Raw genomic sequence first — 21782 nt, 5'->3', positions numbered from 1 at the left:
TTTACTTTTTCAGTGTATTTTAACAAATTAGTTGTTAATTCTTTTTAATGCTCATATTATCCCACATACGGCTAGTAGACGCCCCTTCGCACTGTCCCTGTGTCCTGTCGACATTGCCTTTGTTGTCCTTCGCGCACTTCCTTTGTGGTACAACATTTGCCAAGCCTACCTTGTGCTCTCCCTACCCAAGCTCTGGAGTTGGCTATCCAAGTCTCGTCTTCTTTTGTTTGTTTGTTTTTGTTTTGTTTTGTTTTGTTTTTTGAGACAGGGTTTCTCTGTGTAGCTTGGAGCCTATCCTGGCACTCGCTCTGGAGACCAGGCTGGCCTCGAACTTACAGAGATCCACCTGCCTCTGCCTCCAGAGTGCTGGGATTAAAGGCGTGTGCCAATAATGCCCGGCTCTAAGTCTCATCTTCAATTCAGTGTTTTTCTACTTCACAATTTCTTGTCTTCAGAGTTTAACGTTTTTGCCATAATGAAGTTGGCTGGTTAACTGTTAATGCATTTCATTGTGTAAGTGGGCTTTACATTGGGCTGGGACGTGGTTGAAGGTGCTTTTTGCTGAAACTTCTTAAGATTCCAGTGGGCATGGGAATGAAGACAGGACTCATTTGATAGTGCCTGCTAAGAATTCACAGGGCCCCGGCTCGGTCTCCCAGGCCACAGACTGGGAGTGACAGCCCTCACCTAGCTCTGTAGAGGTGGAGGGTCAGATGCCTAAGGTCACTTTCCACTCCACAGCAAGTGTAAGGCCAGCCTGAGATTCACGAGACTGTCTAAAAAAAAAGAAACACTTTTCAACAAGACAGTCAGTATTCAGTTAAGCAGCTTCTCATATGCTACGGTAGAGCTTCAAGACAGATTTCTAGTGATATTCCAGTTTATAATTTGATTTTCTAGGCAACAGTAGAGGATTACTGATATATTTTTTGCCTTATTCTAAATATCAGCCATAGATATTATAAAAATGCAAAAACATGAATTAAAATAGGTGTGACAAACCTTCATTATTTTGACTGAAAATCATTACTCAAGAATCAGATATACAATTGGAAGTAGAAGTTGATGGGCTGAGGAGATGGCTCAGTGGGTAGAGGTGCTTGCTGCCAAAGGTGCCCCCTGAGCTCCATCCCACGTAGTAAAAGAGAGCACTGACTCTCATAAGTTGTTCTCTAACCTCCATGTGCCCCAACATTAAATAAATAAATATACAATAGCTTTTACAAGAAAGTCGATGCTGAAAGTTGAGATTACCATAACAACTATGACGACTACTTCAAATCTAATCCTAATTATTAAAGCATCCCCCCAAAATTCTTAAAGAATAACTTCGTGAAAATGATTATTGTCCATTTAGCCTGTTTCGGAAAGTTTTCTGTTTTGTTGTGTTTCCTTTCAGGTTGTAAACGTCTTACAAAATAAACTACATTTGTAGCTTGCATTCTCAATGTTATTGGCAAAGTGCATGAGCACACTTAGGCAGTAAGTGTTTATCAGCTGCTGGGGCCCTCACCCACGGCTCAGTGCCCCTCTGGCACCATCTGTGTGCAGTTGTCATCTCTGGCACAGGGCTGAAGAATCAGGCATCAGGACTACAGTTCTTTTGTTTATACAAGACAAAGCAGCAGAGTGTGAATTATTGACGGTTTTTCTAATATGGCAGTTTTAGGTTCAGCCTTATCCTGTGTTGATGACCCATCTAGTTCTTACCTGCTCACCAGGAGGCACCCCAATGCCTAGCTTACTGCCCTGAATAATGCACAGTGGGTGATTATGTAGTTTCATCTCCATCTCTACTAAATGTTGTGTTGTTACGTTCCATTGCTTTTCCTTCCTTTTTTATAATAAACTGTCTCTTAAACGGATAGGAGGATTTGGGTGGTGTTGGCACACGCCTTTAATCCCAGCACTTGGAAGCAGAGATAGGTGGATCTCTGAGTTCCAGGCCACCCTGGTCTACAGAGCAAGTTCCAGGACAGCCAGTGCTACACAGAGAAACCCTGTCTTGTGGGGGAAGGGGGGCCTTGTCTTATAAGCTGTTATTTAACTTTGTGATCTGATAAACATTTCTACTATATTTGCAGAGTTACTTATCCCAACAATATAAGAATATGTGGTAACAAGGTAGAATAAATTTTGTGACCTATGAATAAATTAATAGCCAACATCTATCAACTACTGATACTTCCCTCCTTTTAGGTTGTATTTCAGTGCTTATGAAATCAGCAGGTTTCTCCCACCTCTCATTTCTGTTAAATGTGTAAAAATTCAAAGCATTTTCTTTCCTCCTTAGCTGTATGTAGTGTTTCTGCCGTTGCCAGGGCTTCTCGGTGCTACTCATACACTTAGTATAATGCATCAAGTGTCTGCTTTCTTTTGATGAGCTCGAGAAAGAACAAGATTTGTAAAAACACATTTCATAAATGCCTGACATAATACCTGTGTTAAAAGTATAACCATTATAAGAAGCAGAGACTTCGAGTTTGAAAAATTTTGATCGTGCCACCAAAAATGTTCCTAGGACCTTCTGCCTATTAAGCCAGAAAACGAAAAATCCCTTTCTGAAAACATGGACGCATTTGAAAAAGTGAGAACAAGATTAGAAACACAGCCACAAGAAGAATACGAAATCATCAATGCCGAGGTAAGCTGCGCTGTGTCTTCTGTGAGAACCATATACATCATCAGAGGCATACGAGCTACCCATAACTCATGGACATAACATCACATCACAGTCTTGTTATGTTTACCCTTTCCAGCCTACTGAGCATATTCAGCTGTAAACAATAGACAAAATATCCTTAAAATTAAAACTTAAGATAAAGCAGGAAGTATAATAGATGAATTCTGGTAGATGTTGAAGAACAACAGTATAAATTTGTAGAGATTCCAAGGAGAGGTCCATATAAAACTACTCATTGCTTTTTTATTTCAAAAGCAATTTACATGTTGTGTCTGCATTTTTATAAAAGGAAATGTAATGTAGTAAAGCTGAGTATACAGTTAATCACTTTGCAGTTATCAGTCATAACTACTCAGTTGAAATAAATGAAACAAAGAGACTGGAAATCTTTTCAGTAAGAGTGAGAAACAGGCCAGAGATTATAAGTGAAAATCACATACCTAGGAAAATACAAAGAGCAGTAACAATTCCAGATTCCAAGTATACCACATTAGACATAATGTGTCTTAAGCCACCTGAAACCAAGTTAGTCAATCACTCACATTTGAGATGTGTTAGACAAGAACCCTGTTCATTCAATAATGTATATGAATGATGAGTGAATCCTGTTCATTCATATATGTATAATATTTATTCTCTTGACCTCACTTTGTCACACCACAGTATATTTTGTATAAAATCAAGTCAGTACTGCATAGTTGATGACAGTGATTTTGAAAGAAAGGACACCAGAATGTTGATTGGCATTTCAAGCTAGTAACAGTTTTCTCATCTGGTATCATTTTAGATTATCTTAAAGATGCCATTTGATGTCATTAATTGCATCTCACTATACAGACATTAGATGAATGAGCATAGATTTTTGTTATGCCTTTGCATTTGTGTATTAGAAATCGACAATGATTCTGAGTGTAAGAAAGCAGTTTTGTTACCTCTGTTGTAAAATGGCCCATTTCATATTTCATTCATGTAGTTCAGTAATCTGCCTCTTGTGATATGATAAGTCTTGTCCCTTCATCTGAAGTAGTGAGACCTTTAATTAAGTTACTGTGAGTAAGTCACGTTTCTTTTCATTGTCAGATTAAGCATGGCAGTTTCGTTTATTACCAAGAGGGTTGCTGCTTGGTCCGTTCCAAAGATGAAGAAGGTAATTTGTGGTAAACCACAGTTTTTCTTTAATGACAACAGGCTTTTGAGGTTAGGCATCTTTAAGAGGAAGCTTCATAGTAGTTGCTCGAAGCCATTAGAATGGATTTCTTAAAGATTATTTCTAAATTGTTTAAATGATTGTTTCTGAGTACCTGGGTTGACTTAAGATAGCATTAATAACCACACTCAGAAGCATCAACAGAGAGAGTGGGCATGGAATCCAGCATGTTTCATGTATGTTCTATGTCTCAGTGCTGTGCTGGCACCTTGCATACATTATGTGTATTAATTGTATTCTCTTTGTAAATTCTGTAATCTGTAAATACTAGACCAGCAGTTCTCAACCTGTGAGTCACAACCCCTTTGGTAAACTTCTGTCTACAAAAATATTTACATTATGACTCATAACAGTACCAAAATTACAGTTCTGGACTAGCAGTGAAATAACTTTATGCCTGGGGGTCACCACCACATGAGAAACTATATTAAAGGGTTGCAGCATATGGAAGGTTGAGAACCATTGTACTGGACTATCACAGTAGCTCAAGGGTAAATACATAGAATAATATTGAACAAAATATTTTTAGATAACTATTGTAGAAGGACATCAGTATATGACCTCAGAATGTTAACTTAAGACATTAAGATACAGTTTGAAATTATCTACAAGTATGTGTTGTGGAGTTCTCTTTTCCCCACTTTCCTTTATGCAGCCGACAGCGATAATTATGAAGTTCTATTCAACCTGGAGGAACTGAAGTTGGAGCAGCCCTTCATTGACTGTATCAGAGTTGCCCCTGATGAGAAATACGTGGCTGCCAAGATAAGGACGGAGGATTCGGAAACATCCACCCTCATAGTTGTGAAGCTCAGTGATCAGCCTGTGATGGAAGCTTCTTTCCCAAATGTGTCCAGTTTTGGTAAGCCACCATGTCAAGCCCCTGGAAAAGGCAGTGCCATAGCAAGCTCCTCGCACCTCTGAAAGTCATTAGCCCGCAGTAGGGAAGGAGGTGGTGATGATCAGGTCCATTTCTCTATGGACTGCACATCTTCCTATGAACCTCCTGTTATGAAATGTTCCCTCCTTTAATTAGCTGAGTGGTTCACTTTAAAATTGTGGTTGTGGGGGACTGGAGAGATGGCTCAGTATACGAAGAGCACGTATATTACTCTCGTAGAGGACCCATGGTCAGTTTTCAGTGCCTGTGCTGGACAACCCACAGCTACCTGTAACTCTTAACTCTTGGAAGATCCAACAGGCACCACATGGGAGACACACATACTTAAACATAAACAAAAATTTAAAAATAAATACTGCATGAACTGACAAGAGGCTTTGTGTGTAAAAGCACTCACCACATAGCCTGGCTGGAGTTCAACCCTAGAACCCATGGTGAAAGGAGACAGACAGTGCCTGAAAGTTGTCCTCTGACCTTCATACCTGGACCATGACCCACCTGCACTCATATTCACACACACTTCATACACTCACTGATAAGTCAAATAAATAAATAAAACACATTTTAAATAAAAATAAAGTAGTGTTTCATGTTTCTAAGACACTACTAATATAAGTCCCACATGAATATTCTGTTACATAGTTGTCCTTGGCCAGTTTATTATGAAGACTAATAAAGTATTGCCGATGCTGCTGCTTAATGTTTTATTCAGATTTAAACTTGATTTATTTTTATTACATTAACATGGAGATCTATTATAGCACATGTCTCAGAGTCACCCCTAGAAACTGGAACATGTTGAGCTGACGTCAATGGAAACCAACATTTTTAGTAGTAGGATCTAACTTTAAATTTTATCATTTGTCATCTTGAACATGTTCACACTTTGTCTCCCGTTTACATTGCCATTGTTTTCTGAATTGTTTAATTAGATGCTTTTGTAATGAATTGAAATGATATTCTACCTAATGCATTCTCTTGTATGTGTGAGTCATCCTCTTTCTCTCTCTCTCTCTCTCTCTCTCTCTCTCTCTCTCTGTCCCTCCCCCCTCTCCCACTCTATGAGTCTGTGTATCTATGTCTGTGTCTGTCTGTGTGCCTGCATCTATGTTGCACACATGTGAGTGTGAAGGTGTAGGTGCCCATGCTTGAAGATGGAGGTTTCTGTCCCACTAGGTCCTGCTGCCAATTTGCCCCAAATAAACACACAGACACTATATTAATTATAAAACTATTGGCCAATGGCTAGGGCTTCTTACTGGCTAGCTCTCTCTTAATTATTAACCCATTTCTATTAATCTAAGTATTTCCACCTGGTCTTATCTTACTGGAGAAGGGTCCAGACCTGTTACTCCTTCTCAGCTACACGGCGTCTCCTTGCAGCCTCTCTCTCTCTCTCTCTCTCTCTCTCCTCACTCCTTCCTCTAATAGCCCCGCCTATACTTCCTGCCTCATTGGCAAAACAGTGTTTTATTCATCAACCAATAAGAGAAACACATATACAGAAGGACCTCCCCATCACATGCTTGCTCATGTGATGGCCAGAATAAGACATTGGCATCTTCCCCTGCCTTAGTGCTTTGAGACAAGATCTATCACTGAGCCAAGAGCTCCCCATTTTGGCTAAGCCCTTGTGATCCATCTCTCACCATCTGCCTTACCCCCCCCCAGCCCAATTCTTGGGGTTACAGGCATGTACAGCCATGCACAGATTTTTACCTGGGGTTACAGGCATGCATAGCCATGCACAGCTTTCTGTGTGAGTGCTAGAGGTTCAAGTTCAGGTACCACGTCTCTCCCAGCCCCTGCATAGTGAAGAAATACATTTGTGCATCAAAGGTCTGAGATCAGAGCTCATATCATACAGTAATGACTTACAGTGACTGTCAGCCAGGTGGCAGTCATGGTGTAACTGTGTACAAATCTCCATGGACAGGTTCTGGGGAAAGGAAGGACCCAGTTAAAATGCATTTGGTGGGACTGGAGAGATGGCTCAGAGGTTAAGAGCACTGGCTGCTCTTCCTGGGGACCTGAGTTCAATTCCCAGCAACCAGCTGATAGTTCACAACCATCTGTAATGAGATCTGGTCACAGGAATACATGCAGGCAGAATGATGTATTTAACTAAAACCTTTTTTTTTTTTCTTAATGCATTTGATAGCTTGAGCTGACCTGTTACCTGGAAGCAAACATTGAACACAGTGGGAGAGAAAGTGTTTCTTCAACTAAGCAGCCATCTCCCAAAAAGCAAATGTGACTTTACCAGTATCTTTAACACTGAGCATGAGTTCTTATTTAGGTGCTTGAGTAGACTAAGACTAAGAAATGGGAAACTTACAACAGTGTAGAGGTGTTTTATTTATAATCTCTGGCTTATATATACACACAGGTTTGATCAGTCGGGTTTATGCTATATGTAGATTCCCAGGGATAAACTTACACATTTCTTCACTTGGCAGTCAACCTTTGAGTACTACACCTTTTTAAGAACAATAAGCTGGTAGCTGTGTCTAATCCCTTTCCTTCCTTCCTTTAAGAATGGGTGAAGGATGAAGAAGATGAAGATGTCTTATTCTACACCTTCCAGAGGAACCTTCGATGCCATGACGTATATCGAGCCACATTTGGTGAAAACAGACGTAATGAGCGTTTCTACACAGAGAAAGACCCAAGGTGCTGGAACGCTGTGGTTACCCTCATAGTTCCCCATTATCTAACGTAATGAGCTTGTTGTCTCAAATTGTTGAGAACAGAATAAAATTATTATTTTATTATTATACCTTCTAGAACTAATGTGTAGAGTTTGCCTAAGTCTATCAATTTGGTATAGTAATTATGAAAAAGTTATAAATGTGGCCATAAAGAGCTCACATCAGCCAAGGTTTTCGTTGTTGATTATTTAAAAACAATTTTTCATTCTGATGGTAGAATGTCTCTTAAATCCATGTTCAGGAAAGTGCCTGCTAATATATTCTTAAAGATCAGTACTTTTTAAATATTGGCTCTTTGTCTTCAAGTATTTCTATTTCTAGAGCATAAAATCCATATATTGTAATGAAAATTGCATTGTGTAAGTTCTTAAAGGAAAGATCGATGCTAAATTAATTTTTAAGTCACCGAATAGTCAACAACCATCCCTCCCCAGCATCCCATACACACACACACACACACACACACACACACACACACACACACACACACTTACATACTTTTTTTTTTCCTGGCAGAAATACTATTCACCAAGAACAGGACTGAATTTTTAAAAGCAAGGAAAATCCAAACCAAAAGATCCAGTGAAACATGCCCAGTAACCATGATTGTATTAAGTACATCATACTATGCTACTCATACCAATTGCTTGACATCTTAGAGATTCCCAGAGGAATTCTAGTTGTTCATATGTAACGTTTTACAAGTTAGTGAAATCTTACCCAGACAGTTAAAGATTTATGGGAATTAAACAGCAAAATAGGCAGCTCTTAAGCGCTTCACCCATTGCTTCTCTTTAATGTTAGAGCCTAACTCTTCCAATAAGAAAGAGAGGTTGAACCAGGTGGTGGTAGCTCATGCTTTTAATCCCAGCACTTGGGAGGCAGAGGCAGACAGAACTCTGTGAGTCCATGGCCAGCCTAGTCTACATATTAAGTTCTAGGACAGCCAGAGAAAATAGTGAGACCCTGTCTCAAAACCTCAAAAGAAAACAAAACAGAAGAAAGAAAAAGCACTAGCTAAGAGTAACCCTATTTCACTTGCAAAGACTTAGCCATGAGTAACTCCTCCTCCACCTTTGAGGGGTTCTAGTATTGCTTCACAGATGCTTGTAAGATTGATCTTGTATAAACCATTTCTTTATTTCTTTTTAAAGATGTATTTATTGATTATGTATGTTCTGTCTGCATGTATCCCTGCATGCCAGAAGTGGGAACCAGATCTCATTACAGATGGTTGTGAGCCACCATGTGGTTGCTGGGAATTGAACTCAGGACCTCTGGAAGAGCAGCCAGTGCTCTTAACCTCTGAGCCATCTCTCCAGCCCCCATTTCTTTATTTCTTAAATTTTATTTTATTGTATAGGCAATTATGCCTGCATGTGTGTCTGTGTAGCACATACATACTCAGCACCAACAGAGGCCAAGAAAGGACATTGGATCCCCTAGAACTGGACTTTCATATGGTTGTGAGCAATCATGTAGGTTCTGGGAATTGAACCCAGAAGAGTGAAGAGTGGCCAGTGCTCTTAACTGCTGAGTCATCCATCTAGCCCTCCAAAAACATTTCTTGTTCAGTTTTTAGTATTTTATAACATTTCACATGAGATGCTTAAGGATTGGATAGTGACATCCATTCCAAATGACGCATTGATTTCAAGTGTCTTCCAGTTATCATTCCTACTTCTAAACATATCATAAACATATATATATATATATATATATATATATATAGAGAGAGAGAGAGAGAGAGGGGGGGGTTTAATAGTCAAGTCATCGCAGGCCCACCTCTCACATATCCAGTAATAGTTCAGATCCCGTGTTTGCATCCAGTACAGCAATAACTTAATGAAATCCTGTGCTTTTTTTCCCCTTTCTAGCTATTTTGTTTTCCTTTATCTTACAAAAGATAGTCGTTTCCTCACCCTAAATATTATGAACAAGACAACTTCTGAGGTGTGGTTGATAGATGGCCTGAGCCCTTGGGACCCACCAGTACTGATTCAGAAGAGAATACATGGGGTACTTTACTATGTCGAACATCGAGATGATGAATTATACATCCTCACTAATGTTGGAGAACCTACAGAATTCAAGGTAGTTCTCCATTCTGCCTGCTCCTTAGGATGGGTTGGTAAAAGTGCTGGCTTTCCCTCACCAACCTTCCTTGCTCCACGAGAGAATGGGGGAGGGGTTTAAAGTGTGTGATTGACACTGCCTTCCTGTACATTATCAGTCCCATTTCTCTTCCCTTAGAGAAGACATGTCTACCTTCTATACTTGTATATAGAACCTCAGTAAATGAAACATCTGTACTGTTTGTGTTGTGAAAGCCCAACGTGGTTGGCTCAAAGGAGCACAGTTTAACTCCTGGTTGTGAGTTGCAAGTTGGATTAGTCTCAGGCAGGCAAACCAATGCATCCTTTGTCCACTCATTGACTGTTGGCTAAGCATGGCACCACACTGTCTCACCAGCATGCCAACCTGGGCTAAAATGGTGACATTCCTACTTTGTCTCCAGTACAGACTTAATTGTGACAACTAGTATGATTCCATCCCTGAACACTACAGCCTTAGTGCCTAGATCTCTTCTAACCCTGTTCCTACAGCTGATGCGAACAGCAGCCGATGCCCCAGCTATTATGAATTGGGATTTATTCTTCACAATGAAGAGAAATACCAAGGTTGTAGACTTGGACATGTTTAAGGACCACTGTGTTCTGTTCCTGAAGCACAGCAACCTCCTCTATGTTAATGTGATTGGTCTGGCTGACGACTCCATTCGCTCTCTCAAGGTATGTCTGCTTTCCTCAGAAACACAGCTCAGCTTAGTAGAGCATCAAAATGTGAATGCCATGTACTTTTCTTTTAAAAAAAAAAATTAATTTAAATGGACTTTGGCACACCAGCTCTTCATCAGGCCTAGATTTATATTAGAATGTCTTGAGAGACCTTGTTTTTATTGCAATCTTACTTAAACCAATGGACTTCAGAAATAGAGTTGGGGTCATCATGTTTTCCTTTCTACATAGCTCTGTGGTCAGGTATCTATCTGTGGAGCAGCAAATAACTGAGACCTACTGATAGCTGCTTGCCCAGGCCACATCCCAGGACAGTAGTCATATTTCAGTACTTCCACCACATGTTTGTATCTGCATCTCCTCTCTGCCAGTTTTCTTATCCGTGAGGTATATACCTGCTGCCTTCCAATGTGCATGTCAGTGGTCTCCATGGCACAGAGGGATGATAATGGTGTGTTGAACTAGTTAACACTGTCTGTGGCACCAAGACAAGATCAAATGCCTTCAGAAATGAACCTGATAAGTGAATGGATGGCAACCTTACTGTCCATCTTCAAAGCAGCATTAAATGAATTAAGGCTGCGAGCCCTGAAGAAAAGGCAGCCTCATTCTGCCTGATAGGGAAAGAATTACTGAGTGGATTGACCAGCAAGCAGCTTAAGCCTTTTTAAATAACACTCCAGCATTGTCAGAATTTCTATTAAAATAAAACCCTGACAATCCCATGCCTATTTACTGAACTCCTTAGTACAAAATGTCATACAGCATCATGGAATAGTAAAATAGTAACATAAAATATCAGGCCTTAATGAATTAAGTTTTTTATGATCTAAGACAAATAAAAAAAATGTTGCCTGTGCCCTTCGGTAGTGGTGCACACCTTTAATCGCAGCACTCGGGAGGCAGAGGCAGGCGGATCTCTGAGTTTGAAGCCAGCCTGGTCTCCAGAGTGAGTTCCAGGACAGACTCCATAGCAACTGAGAAACGCTGTCTCAAAACAACAACAACAACCACAACAAAAAGCATTAAGTGTAAGTTAATGGTTTCAAAAACAAAATGTAGGACTTGAAGGGAAGAGTTTGTGGCTCAGAAAAGCTTTTGTAGAATATAGAGATAGACTACAATTTATAGATGGAATTTAATATGAAATATTAAATAAGAATTTAATATCCAAGAATGAGAGAGCCATTCAAACACAGCTCTAAGCTGAAGTCCATATATCCTCAGGGAACCAACTCTTAAGTCTACCTTGCTAAAGCAGAATACATTTCTGGAGGATGAAGCTATGATGTGATGCTTTGTAACTGGTGTAAGCAGACTATAAATTAACAGTTAATTAAATAAATAATTAAACAGTTAATTTTTAGTCTGAGTTGTCCCAGCTGTACTGCATGAGATTATTAGGCAACCATACCAGCAAAGCCTGGAGCAAACAGATAGGAACTACTGAGATGAATTTCAAGATTGTTTACAGATACAAATAAATAATGGGAGCCTGTAACAACAGAATCTCTGAGGAGTTCCCTAAAATCAAAGTGCTAACTTTAACATTCAGTCTCTTAGGTATCTGTGTAGGTGTCCTGAAATAAAACTGACCATTGCTTCAGGACTTCTCTTGTTGTCTCTGTCTGCTGTGATTGGAAAGCTGCCAATATGTCCTCATTCATTGCTGTCTATATAAGTAGGGATGGGGAAAATATATGGTTTCTAGCAATGTGTTTAATATATATATATATATATGGAAAACTGGAATGCCATGTAGAAATTTTCTGCTATAAATTAAACTTATGGGGCTGTATGGCCCAGGCTGGCCTTGGACTTTGATCCTCTTGTCTCCACCTCCCATATGCTGGGATTACAGGCATGGACCACCACACTAGTGGTTTTATGTGCTGCCTGGGTTTGAACCCAAGACTTTGTGCTGCTAAGCAATATCCTAGCCCCTAAGACTACACTTCTTGGTAAATATGGTCCTTTCTTATTTTTAATAAGTATTCTTATTTAAAGGTATCCCACACGCATACACTTGCTGTTTCACAACAAACGCTGTCCTTACTTTCTGCTGCATCGTTCATCTCATCGATCTCTGTCCTGTCCCAGATTGTAGGTTCCTGTTATGCCTTGAATGTTGTTCTAGGTCTCATCATAGAGAATCAAATGCTTTAGTACATAATTGTTTGCATGACACTGGATAACAGTGATAAATACCCATAGATTAAGCTTTACATAATGGGCAAAATCTTTAGCCCCAGTGTGAGTAGTTAATAACATATTTCCATGTGTAACAGCTATGCCTAATGGACACTTGACCAAAAGATCTTTCTAAACACAATCTCCAGCAATGGGAATGTTAAACTTTTCATGTATCTATTTATCATTGGTCATTGTGTCATCAATATTTTCTGATTTTTTTTCAAAAACAAAAAATGTTTTATTGTAACCCCTGGAAAGTAAATTGAGAATGTTATATATTGTAATACTAGGGGGCAAAGCCAGGTCCTTGAACATACTGGACAAACTCAGCCACTAACCCTTACATCATCCCCAAGCCCAAAAAATGTTTTGCTGTATGCTGTCATCAGTTTAATTTGCAGGAGAGTCTATTTCAGGGCCAAATTTCTTTCAGTACATTACAGCTTTGTAGGAAACATGGCTTAAGAATGCCCTTGAGACAGTTAGTACTTCTGCATCAACTAGACAAATGTGTCCGAGTCCATAGCCTTAGAACAGTTCTTCGTATTATTAAAGCTTAAACCTTGGTCCCTTGGTTTTGGAAAAACCCAGACTTGGATTTGTTGGTACCAGCTAAAACAATGTATTCCATAGTCATAGTTAAGTTTACTTACCTTACTGAAAGGTGGGAAAAACCTTGCACCCCTGATGGCTAAGGAATCTTGTACCTTCACAGTTAAGTTTCTCTCTTTCAAGTAGAGATCTGCTGCAAATGTGTGTCCTTGTCAGTTTTCCTGGGAAACAGACACTGGGTTCTCTGTGGAACTGGGCCTGACCACTGTGCTCTCTGGCTGTGGTTTCTGCAGGTGAAAGTCTGTACTCTTGATGCTCACAGCCCTTTCTCCCTCTCAGTAGTGCCCGCTAGCAATGTTGCTTGCCAAGACCTCTGATTTTCTAAGGAATTTGCTCTTTCTGCAATTAGTCAGAAAAAGAAAGGCACTTTTCTTTCCAGACTCTTGCTCTCACTGCCTCTGGAGCACTCTGTTAGCCTGCTTACCAGGCTTGTTTAAAAGGTGTAAGTGGGAGGTTAGTGGAAGGCTTGACGCCGGACCCTGCTGCTCTAAGAGAATAAATTTTGATTCCTTCCCGTTTTTTGTTAAAGTTAAGAATCTTGAGCATAATGGCTCTGAGTCTCTCGGAGTCAGTGCCTGGAAAGGTTTTGTTCTGCACAATGGTTAGCCTCGAAGCTAAAGTTAGAAACAAATTGTAAATGCGTTCGAGCTGCTGAGCCTGTTGGTAGCCCTGGGATATTAACTCTCATCACTGGCTGTCCAGGCAGCAGGAGAAGGGCTGGTGGGGAAACCATTCAAAACATTCATGCAAGGGTCTCATGTTCTGCAAGAGGGGGACTGGTGGGCTATTGCTGGCCTAGGATCACTATTTCATTTGCTCTTATTCTCAGCCATTTGGTTATTTTATCACCCAAGCTTGTGTCCCCAAATAAAAGCAATTTCATTTAAATCTAGAATCATGATACACTCATTTCCTATAATTTTTTCTTTATTGGTAATTTCTATGGGGTTTTATTTGTTTACTTGAAATCTATTTTGTCACAGATTTAATAAATGATATATTGTGTGATAATAGAAAGTAGATATCCGTGTCATGTTGTTTGGATCAGACTCAGAAACTTTAGTAGTAATTAGTGAAAATATTTTTTGTTCTTCAGCTCCCTCCCTGGGCCTGTGGATTCATAATGGATACAAATTCTGACCCAAAGAATTGCCCCTTTCAGCTTTGCTCTCCCATAAGACCTCCAAAATATTACACATATAAATTTGCAGAAGGCAAACTGTTTGAGGAAACTGGACATGAAGATCCGATTACAAAGACCAGTCGTGTTTTACGAATAGAAGCCAAAAGCAAGGTAGGTGTTGTAATCCCTGCCTTCAGCTCCCGGATACTGCAAGTGCACTGTGCCAGAGACCTTAGCATCAGGGCCGCATCATCACTATTGTTTGAAAATCCCTTATATTATAAAAGGTCCAGATGACTTTAGGAATACATAGATTTTTCCTCTTAATTTTAACATGCATGTTTTTATTTTAACATGGACTTAAAAATTTCAGACATGTATTCTAACCCCTCATCTCACTTTATTTATGTTTGAATTGTAAAGTCAAATTAATAAAAAGAGTAAATAGTCAAAGTTGGTATACAGCAACGGTAATAACTTTGAGAGTACGGTAAGCAGCTGATTAGAATAGACTAAAATAATACAGTCCTCGATGTTATGAGGCTTCACTATAGCAGGGACAATGCCAGAGGCTGGAGAAACGGCTACTGACAGACGCATTGATACCTACAACGGAGAGCATGCTGAATATTGGAAAGTGGTAAAGGGAACTTACCTAGTCTGGTGATACCCAAGAGGTCTTCTCTGAAGAAGTATTGTTTCAGGTAGCGCATCCATCTTAGTTAGGGCTTCTACTGCTGTGATAAAAACCCCTTGACCATAAACAACTTAGAAAAGACAGGATTGGTGTCAGCTAGAAAACCCATATTCTCTTCCTAACCCACATGTTGGCTTACAGTCATCTGTGACTCCAGCCACAGGGAATATGAACTTTATGCCAGTCTCCATGGGCACTGCATACATGCAGACAAAACACCCATACATATACAATAGATAATTTTAGTTAGATTGATAGTTATATAGGCCTTTGAAGAATGCAGATAGCCATTGGTATGGTGTGAGTAAGAGTTCATGTACTAATGCTGAGCAACCGGGGTAAAAAAAATAAAGCTGGTCGGATTTTTTAATCAGCAGATCTGTAAGTATTCAAAGATAAGAATTGTCAATATCTAGCCTTAGGCATAGAGAGTATGTTATACTAAAATTTCCAACCTAAAGAGGCATTTTGGCTTGACCCGAAAGAAATAAATTAACAGTGGGCAATGACGAGTGCTTTTCAAAGTTATTTTCCTGCTGTGAGAAACTGTGCCAATGTTCAAGCCAGTCCTACTGCTCTTTTCTGGCTAATGATAGACCAGAGGGTCGCTGAAACCCAGAGCTCTGTGCACAGATGTCATAACCTCGCAAAACTGATGTCCATTTCCGAAAGTCGCAATCCAGGGAGTGTGCCTCATGCCACTTTAAACTGGGGTTAAGTCACTTGAAAACTGCTTTCATGGGGGGCTGGCTCCATGGCAGAGCCTTTGTTTAGCAGACACCCTGGTCCCAAGCAAGCACTGCAGAGAAACAAACAGCCAAAATGTTTCCTTACATGCGAATGACTCTTCATTTGCAGGATGGAAAATTAGTGCCAATGACAATTTTTCACAAAATGGATTCTGAGGACTTGCAGAAGAAGCCCCTCTTGGTGCATGTGTATGGAGCTTATGGGATGGATTTGAAAATGAATTTCCGGCCTGAGAGGCGAGTCTTGGTAGATGATGGATGGATCTTAGCATATTGCCATGTTAGGTGAGTCAGCTCATTGCTCCTGGCAGATGACTGCCAGAACATTGTGATGACAACTACAATAACAATGTTAAGGGACCAAGCGTGGTGCCACATGCCTTTAATCCCAGAACTCAGGATGCAGAGAGAGGCAGACCTCTGTTGAAAGCTGTAATAGTGAGACCCTATCAGAAAACCAGAGCAAAAACCAGTATGCTGAGGGGCAAAAGCGCACTTCCCCATGTGGATTTTGGATTTATGTATCCCTAAGCCTGGCAGATCTTGATTCAGACAGCAGATTAGTCTGGTCCAGAGAACAGAAGAATAGTTTTTTAGGACCTTTGAGTAGATAGGGCAGTGTTTGCACTTAATTAGTTACACTATTATTCCCACATATTCTGAATTCAGGTTTCTTTCTTTGGAGTTTTTGAGGCAGGGTCTGTCTTTGTAGTCAGAAACTCATGACCCTCCAAGTGCTGTGACTCAGGTATGTGTGTCAATGAACTATTTTCCCCACAGAGTCTCTTTAAGCTGAACCTTTTTTGCCATCTAGTTCCCATTTTATTTTAGCTCTTTCCAGAACAAGCATTATCATTCTATTTCTGCTTAAAATCTTCTCCAACCTCCCTGTTTCCAGAACAAAGTCCAGATTTCTCAGTAAAATTCTCACGATCCGGCTTCTCTCTGCAGGGTATCCACTGGCCATGTGCCTTCGTGCCTTTGGGTGGCATGCTCTACCCCTCCGTGTCCTAGCACGTGCTGTGTTTTCGCTGGGTCTTAGTTTTCCACTCCTTACCCTTCCAGAAACCTGCTTCTGTCACAGCTCAGTTCAGTGTCATTTTTCACGTGTGTGCTCCTGACTCAGTGTCGTTTTTCACGTGTGTGTGCTCCTGACTTGTGCACCCTGCTTTCCTCTGCTCAGGCAAAGCTGAAACACTGGTGTTACAGCAGCAGCCATCGAGCCTGGTGACTGCTGCTGGCCTTCAGGCCACTATGAGCTTTCTGCTTCTCCACAGGCAATTCTGCTTGTGTGTACTTAATTTTTAGGGTCTGCCCTCAGACAGTCCATAGTAAGTAGTCAGTAGGCACTCGAACATAGTTGTTGAGTCAGTTTTTGATTATCTCAACATCTGCCAGCTTTTTTGTTTGTTTGTTTTTCCTGATGGACTCGGCAGGCCAGACAGTCTCCATTGCGTATTCCTTCTTGCTGTTTTCTCCCAGCCTTTAAGAGCACAGCAGCACTTCTGAGCTGAGTGCCGCAAACACGCCTGTGATAGTTTACTGACCTCTACTGTATGGTGTTTGTTTTCTTCCACTACAGGGGTGGTGGCGAGTTGGGCCTCCAGTGGCATGCTGATGGCTGCCTAACTAAAAAACTCAATGGCCTTGCTGACTTAGAGGCTTGCATTAAGACGCTTCATAGCCAAGGCTTCTCCCAGCCGAGCCTAACCACACTGAGCGCTTTCAGTGCTGGAGGGGTGCTTGTGGGAGCCCTGTGCAACTCCAAGCCAGAGCTCCTTCGAGCTGTGACTCTGGAGGTAAGTACTCGAAGCTTGCAACATGGGCAGCTGTGCCACTGTCCAAAGAGAGGAAAGCCATGTGTTTTAAGGTGTGGCAAGCTTTTAAGTTTAGACAGAACTGTGGCTCTAGTAGACTCTGTGAAATCGTCTGGACCCCACTGTGTATTGTTCCCTGACAACAATCTTTACAGAGTTTGTGGGATTTCCATTGAGGAACTAAATGGCTGTCCCCTGTGAGCCTTTTCTATTGGTCAGAACATTTAGAAAGCCAAAGCTATGTATGTGTGGAGTGTCCTGTGAGACTGGACACAGTGTGTCCTCTGACACCTCATCCATATGATATTTTATTTCTGGACATAGAGACTATTTTTAGATACCCCATTATTTTGTTTCTTTTATTTTTTTGCTATATAGCTAGTCAGTCTGGCCTCATACTCACAGTCCTCCTCCCTCGGCCTCCTAGGCATCAGGACTTTAAAAGCGTTCAGCACACTTGCTCACATTCACCGTTCTCGGTGCTCTATTGAGTGTAGTCATGAACTATGAGTGAACCATCAGTTCTGGAAATGCCCAGTAGTCTTTTCCTGTTCTTCAAATTGTGATGTTCGATATATTAGGACTTCAGGCTCCAGGTCCATCCTCTCCTATTCCCTACTAAGACACTCTGGAAAATAATGCCTGGGGCACTCTTTTCAGGGATGCGTGTGGGGGGGTGGGGGGGTGGGGTGTATGTGTGTGTCTCTGTGTGTGTGTATGTATCTGTCTGTGTCTGTGTGTGTGTCTGTGTGCCTGTGTGTGTGTGTCTGTCTGTGTGTCTGTGTCTGTGTGTATGTATTTGGAGCAAGAAGTAGTAAGTTAAATAAGTATTAAATAATTTGACCTGGAAATCTGCTTTTAAAAAAATATTCATTATAGAGGAAATAAACCTAGCCACAAAGATAATAACAGAATCACTGACAATGTAAATGCAGCTAACCTTGAATTTTAGAAATTAGAAATAACCAGAAATGCATATGTAAGGATATTTATTTCAGTTGCTTACTAATGAGAAGAATTAGGGACAGCCTAAACATCCAACACAGTATTCATATATAAGTCAAAGTCATTGATTATAAGCACCCAAAATTATAGTTAACTGAAGCAGAAAGGGTTTGCTGGAGCAGTAGGTAAGAGTAGGTGTGTTCAGGCCCAGTGCTAGACGATGCACAGCCAGGACCAGAACTGGCCCAGTGCAGCTGCCACTGGCGCGAGCACAGAGCTCCTCACACTGCCATTGCTGCTTCTGAAAACCAGACAGATGTCACACATCACCTGGTAGAATCTCCACCGTTTGTGCAGTAGAGCTGGGCCCCTCCTGACATGGCTGGCAGTTTTGCATGTGCAGAAAAGTCACCCTGCTGGGCAGCCAGAAGAGCTCACAGCCCCCTAGACTCTGTCATTGGTACTGTGAGAGAGAGCTGGAAAGCATATGCCCCGAAAAATAGAACTTTAGATGAAAAAAGCAATTTTCCATTAATTAAATGTTTCTTATTTAATTTTACCTTATGCGTGTGGGTGTTGTGCCTGCATGCGTGTCTGTGCGTCACATGCAGTCACCCTCAGAGGCCATAAAGGGTGTTGGGGTCTCAGAAACTGAGTTATGGACAGTTGTGAGCCATATGTGGGTGCTGGGAATTGAACCCAGGTCCTCTAGAAAAACAGCCGGTGCTCTTAACTGCTGAGCCATCGCTCTGCCCCTTATAAATGTTCCAGTAATAATGAAAGCCAGTAGATGTTTTTGAATTCTTTTATCTTAGATATTTTCTACATCTTATCTACATACTAATTTAGGAGCTTTATTGTAAAATTCCAACAGGTAGAGAAGGTTTGTATGCTGTTGGTGATTTTCTCACTTCTAATACCTTCTAGTCATTGTCATAAAGTAACACAATCATAACTATTCTTTTTTTTTTTTTTTTTTTTTTTTTTGGTTTTTCGAGACAGGGTTTCTCTATATAGCTTTGGAGCCTATCCTGGCACTCGCTCTGTAGACCAGGCTGGCCTCGAATTCACAGAGATCCACCTGCCTCTGCCTCCCAAGTGCTGGGATTAAAGGTGTGTGCCATCAATGCCTGGCTCATAACTATTCTTAGTGTAGGGTTCAGTAATGTTAAGACATTTACTGTATTATGCAGTCAGCCTCCAGATCTCAATTTGTATCTTTCAAAATTGAAACCCATACCATTGAACAGCTCTCTATTCCTGCCGAGCCCCTAGAAACCACCCTTCTGCCCTGTCTGCACGGTCACCTCATGTAAGCTGTGTCATGCCAGATTTACTCTTTGACAATGCTTATCCCAGGCAGCTGCCCTGACATTACATTGCAAGAGGTTCCAGGACTCTAGTCTGCATGCTCACACCACAGTTTGCTTAATACACTGCCCTAGTTCTACTTTAAGACCCTGTCTGCAGCTCCTGTGGGTGTATGTCTTGGAAGGAGTGGCCAAGTCAAAGGTAAATGTCACAATCATTCTTTGGAGGAACTACGCTTTTTGCCACAGTGACCACAACCATTTACACTCTAGTCCACAGTGTGACAGTGGTACAGTTTCTCTGCATCATCGCCAACTTGAAATGGCCTGGTTATTGTGGGATTGTTTTAATACAATAGCCATCCCAATGCATGCAGAGCTGCATTTGTTACGTTCTAGTAGAACTAGAAAAGGCACCAAGCTAAAAACAAAACTTGTGAAATTGGGAGGTCATATCTTCCTTGTTCTGTAAATGTCAGTTATTGAGTTTGAATGCCCGGCAGGCAGCTGGGAGCAACCAGCTATAGTTCAGACTGAACTGCATTTTCACACCTGGGTGTGTGTCTTTGCAGTAGACTATTGTAAGGTTCCCTTTATCAACTTTGGAATTGATACACAGGTTTGGCTTTTTTTTCTTTGACTAGGCACCTTTCTTGGATGTCCTCAACATCATGATGGACACCACACTTCCCCTGACACTAGAAGAGTTAGAAGAATGGGGGAACCCCTCGTCTGATGAAAAACACAAGAACTACATAAAACGCTACTGTCCCTGTCAAAACATCAAACCTCAGGTAGGAAGACACAGTTGTGACCCACTGTCCTGAAGCAATAGAGGAGACAAGTGAAAGGCAGTCACTGAGCTGAGGGGAAGGTTAAGAGGGCTCTCAGAGCTGTTTCTGCTTCTGCTACTGAGACATCCTTTGGTGTCATGTCTGCTCATACGCCATGTTTGCCTCAGGTTAACACCTCAGGAGAACAGCGTTCTCATCCCCTGACCCAGTCTAACATGATTAGATGAAGCCGTGATCTCTCTGGACAGGAAACGGCTAGCCCAGGTAAAGGGTAGCCTGGCACATAGGACTAAGAGTATCACATGAGAACACTCTCCTAGCATTTGGGGAGCACAATGAAAGGAATCACGGGGTGATGTAAACTCTATGTATCTGTTCTCTTTTAGCATTATCCCTCAATTCACATAACAGCTTATGAAAATGATGAGCGGGTACCCCTAAAAGGAATTGTAAACTATACTGAGAAACTTAAGGAAGCCATCGCGGAGCATACTAAGGACGCGGGAGAAGGTAGGAAGCTGCCTGATGAGGGGACCTGGCTAACAGGACTGCCCTCAGCCAGCAGCATACCTCATGTACAGACCAAACCATCTGCCTGTAATGCAGGACAGACTTGCCTATGCTGCCCCACCCCCACCCCACCCCACCCCAGCTAATGTCCATGCAGCTATAACCACGGCTCTTCAGGGATAATGTTAAAGCAGGCAGGACTCAAAGCAAAAAGTAAATGTCCAGTGTAACTAGGAGATCTACACATGATTCATTCATGTTACAGTTACTGATCCAGTCTGTCATTGCTTTTAGATCATTCATTCTCTTTAGATAAGAATTCTTCTGGGGCTGGAGAAATAGCTCAGTGGAGAAGAGCACTGCTTGCTCTTCTAGAAGACTCAGGTTCAGTTCCCAGCATCCACATGGCAGCTCACAACTGTGTGTAACTCCAGTTCCCTGGGAGCTGATGCCCTTGTCTGCTCCAGAGGGTCCTGCATGCCTGTGGTGCACATAAGCTCACACAGCCAACTCTTCTTTTTGCCTTAAAAATGGCTACCAAGATATTGTGGGTTTGGAATTGGGAGGGACCTGCCTATAAGTCTCCCTGTACCCAGCTGCAGTTCTCACACTCCATTGCTATAGCTGGTGTTTCCAGGGTCCCAACCTCTCAGGTTCTACAGACTAATGACTTCCTTCTAGGTCACAGCCATTACCCCACCACCACCACACACACACACACACACACACACA

General features: G+C 41.4%; 1 protein-coding gene across 5 annotated transcripts in view; it reads left to right on the top strand.

Annotated features, from left to right (window-relative positions):
- Positions 1-21782, top strand: part of Prepl (prolyl endopeptidase like) — a 33190-nt gene that overhangs the window by 8252 nt on the left and 3156 nt on the right. For all 5 annotated transcript variants that reach the window (XM_027417949.2, XM_027417952.2, XM_027417951.2 and 2 more), the window contains 11 exons: positions 2522-2644; positions 3764-3830; positions 4546-4752; positions 7329-7464; positions 9380-9596; positions 10109-10294; positions 14202-14399; positions 15784-15959; positions 17257-17473; positions 20391-20540; positions 20927-21050. In XM_027417949.2, the coding sequence (XP_027273750.1) occupies positions 2522-2644; positions 3764-3830; positions 4546-4752; positions 7329-7464; positions 9380-9596; positions 10109-10294; positions 14202-14399; positions 15784-15959; positions 17257-17473; positions 20391-20540; positions 20927-21050 (1801 nt within the window). The remainder of the gene's footprint in view (positions 1-2521; positions 2645-3763; positions 3831-4545; positions 4753-7328; positions 7465-9379; positions 9597-10108; positions 10295-14201; positions 14400-15783; positions 15960-17256; positions 17474-20390; positions 20541-20926; positions 21051-21782) is intronic.

Source organism: Cricetulus griseus, chromosome 5 (genome assembly GCF_003668045.3).
Source record: "Cricetulus griseus strain 17A/GY chromosome 5, alternate assembly CriGri-PICRH-1.0, whole genome shotgun sequence".
Classification (NCBI taxonomy): Eukaryota; Metazoa; Chordata; class Mammalia; order Rodentia; family Cricetidae; genus Cricetulus; species Cricetulus griseus.
Note: the sequence above shows the minus strand (reverse complement) of the source record. Positions and strands in the feature narration are given on the sequence as shown.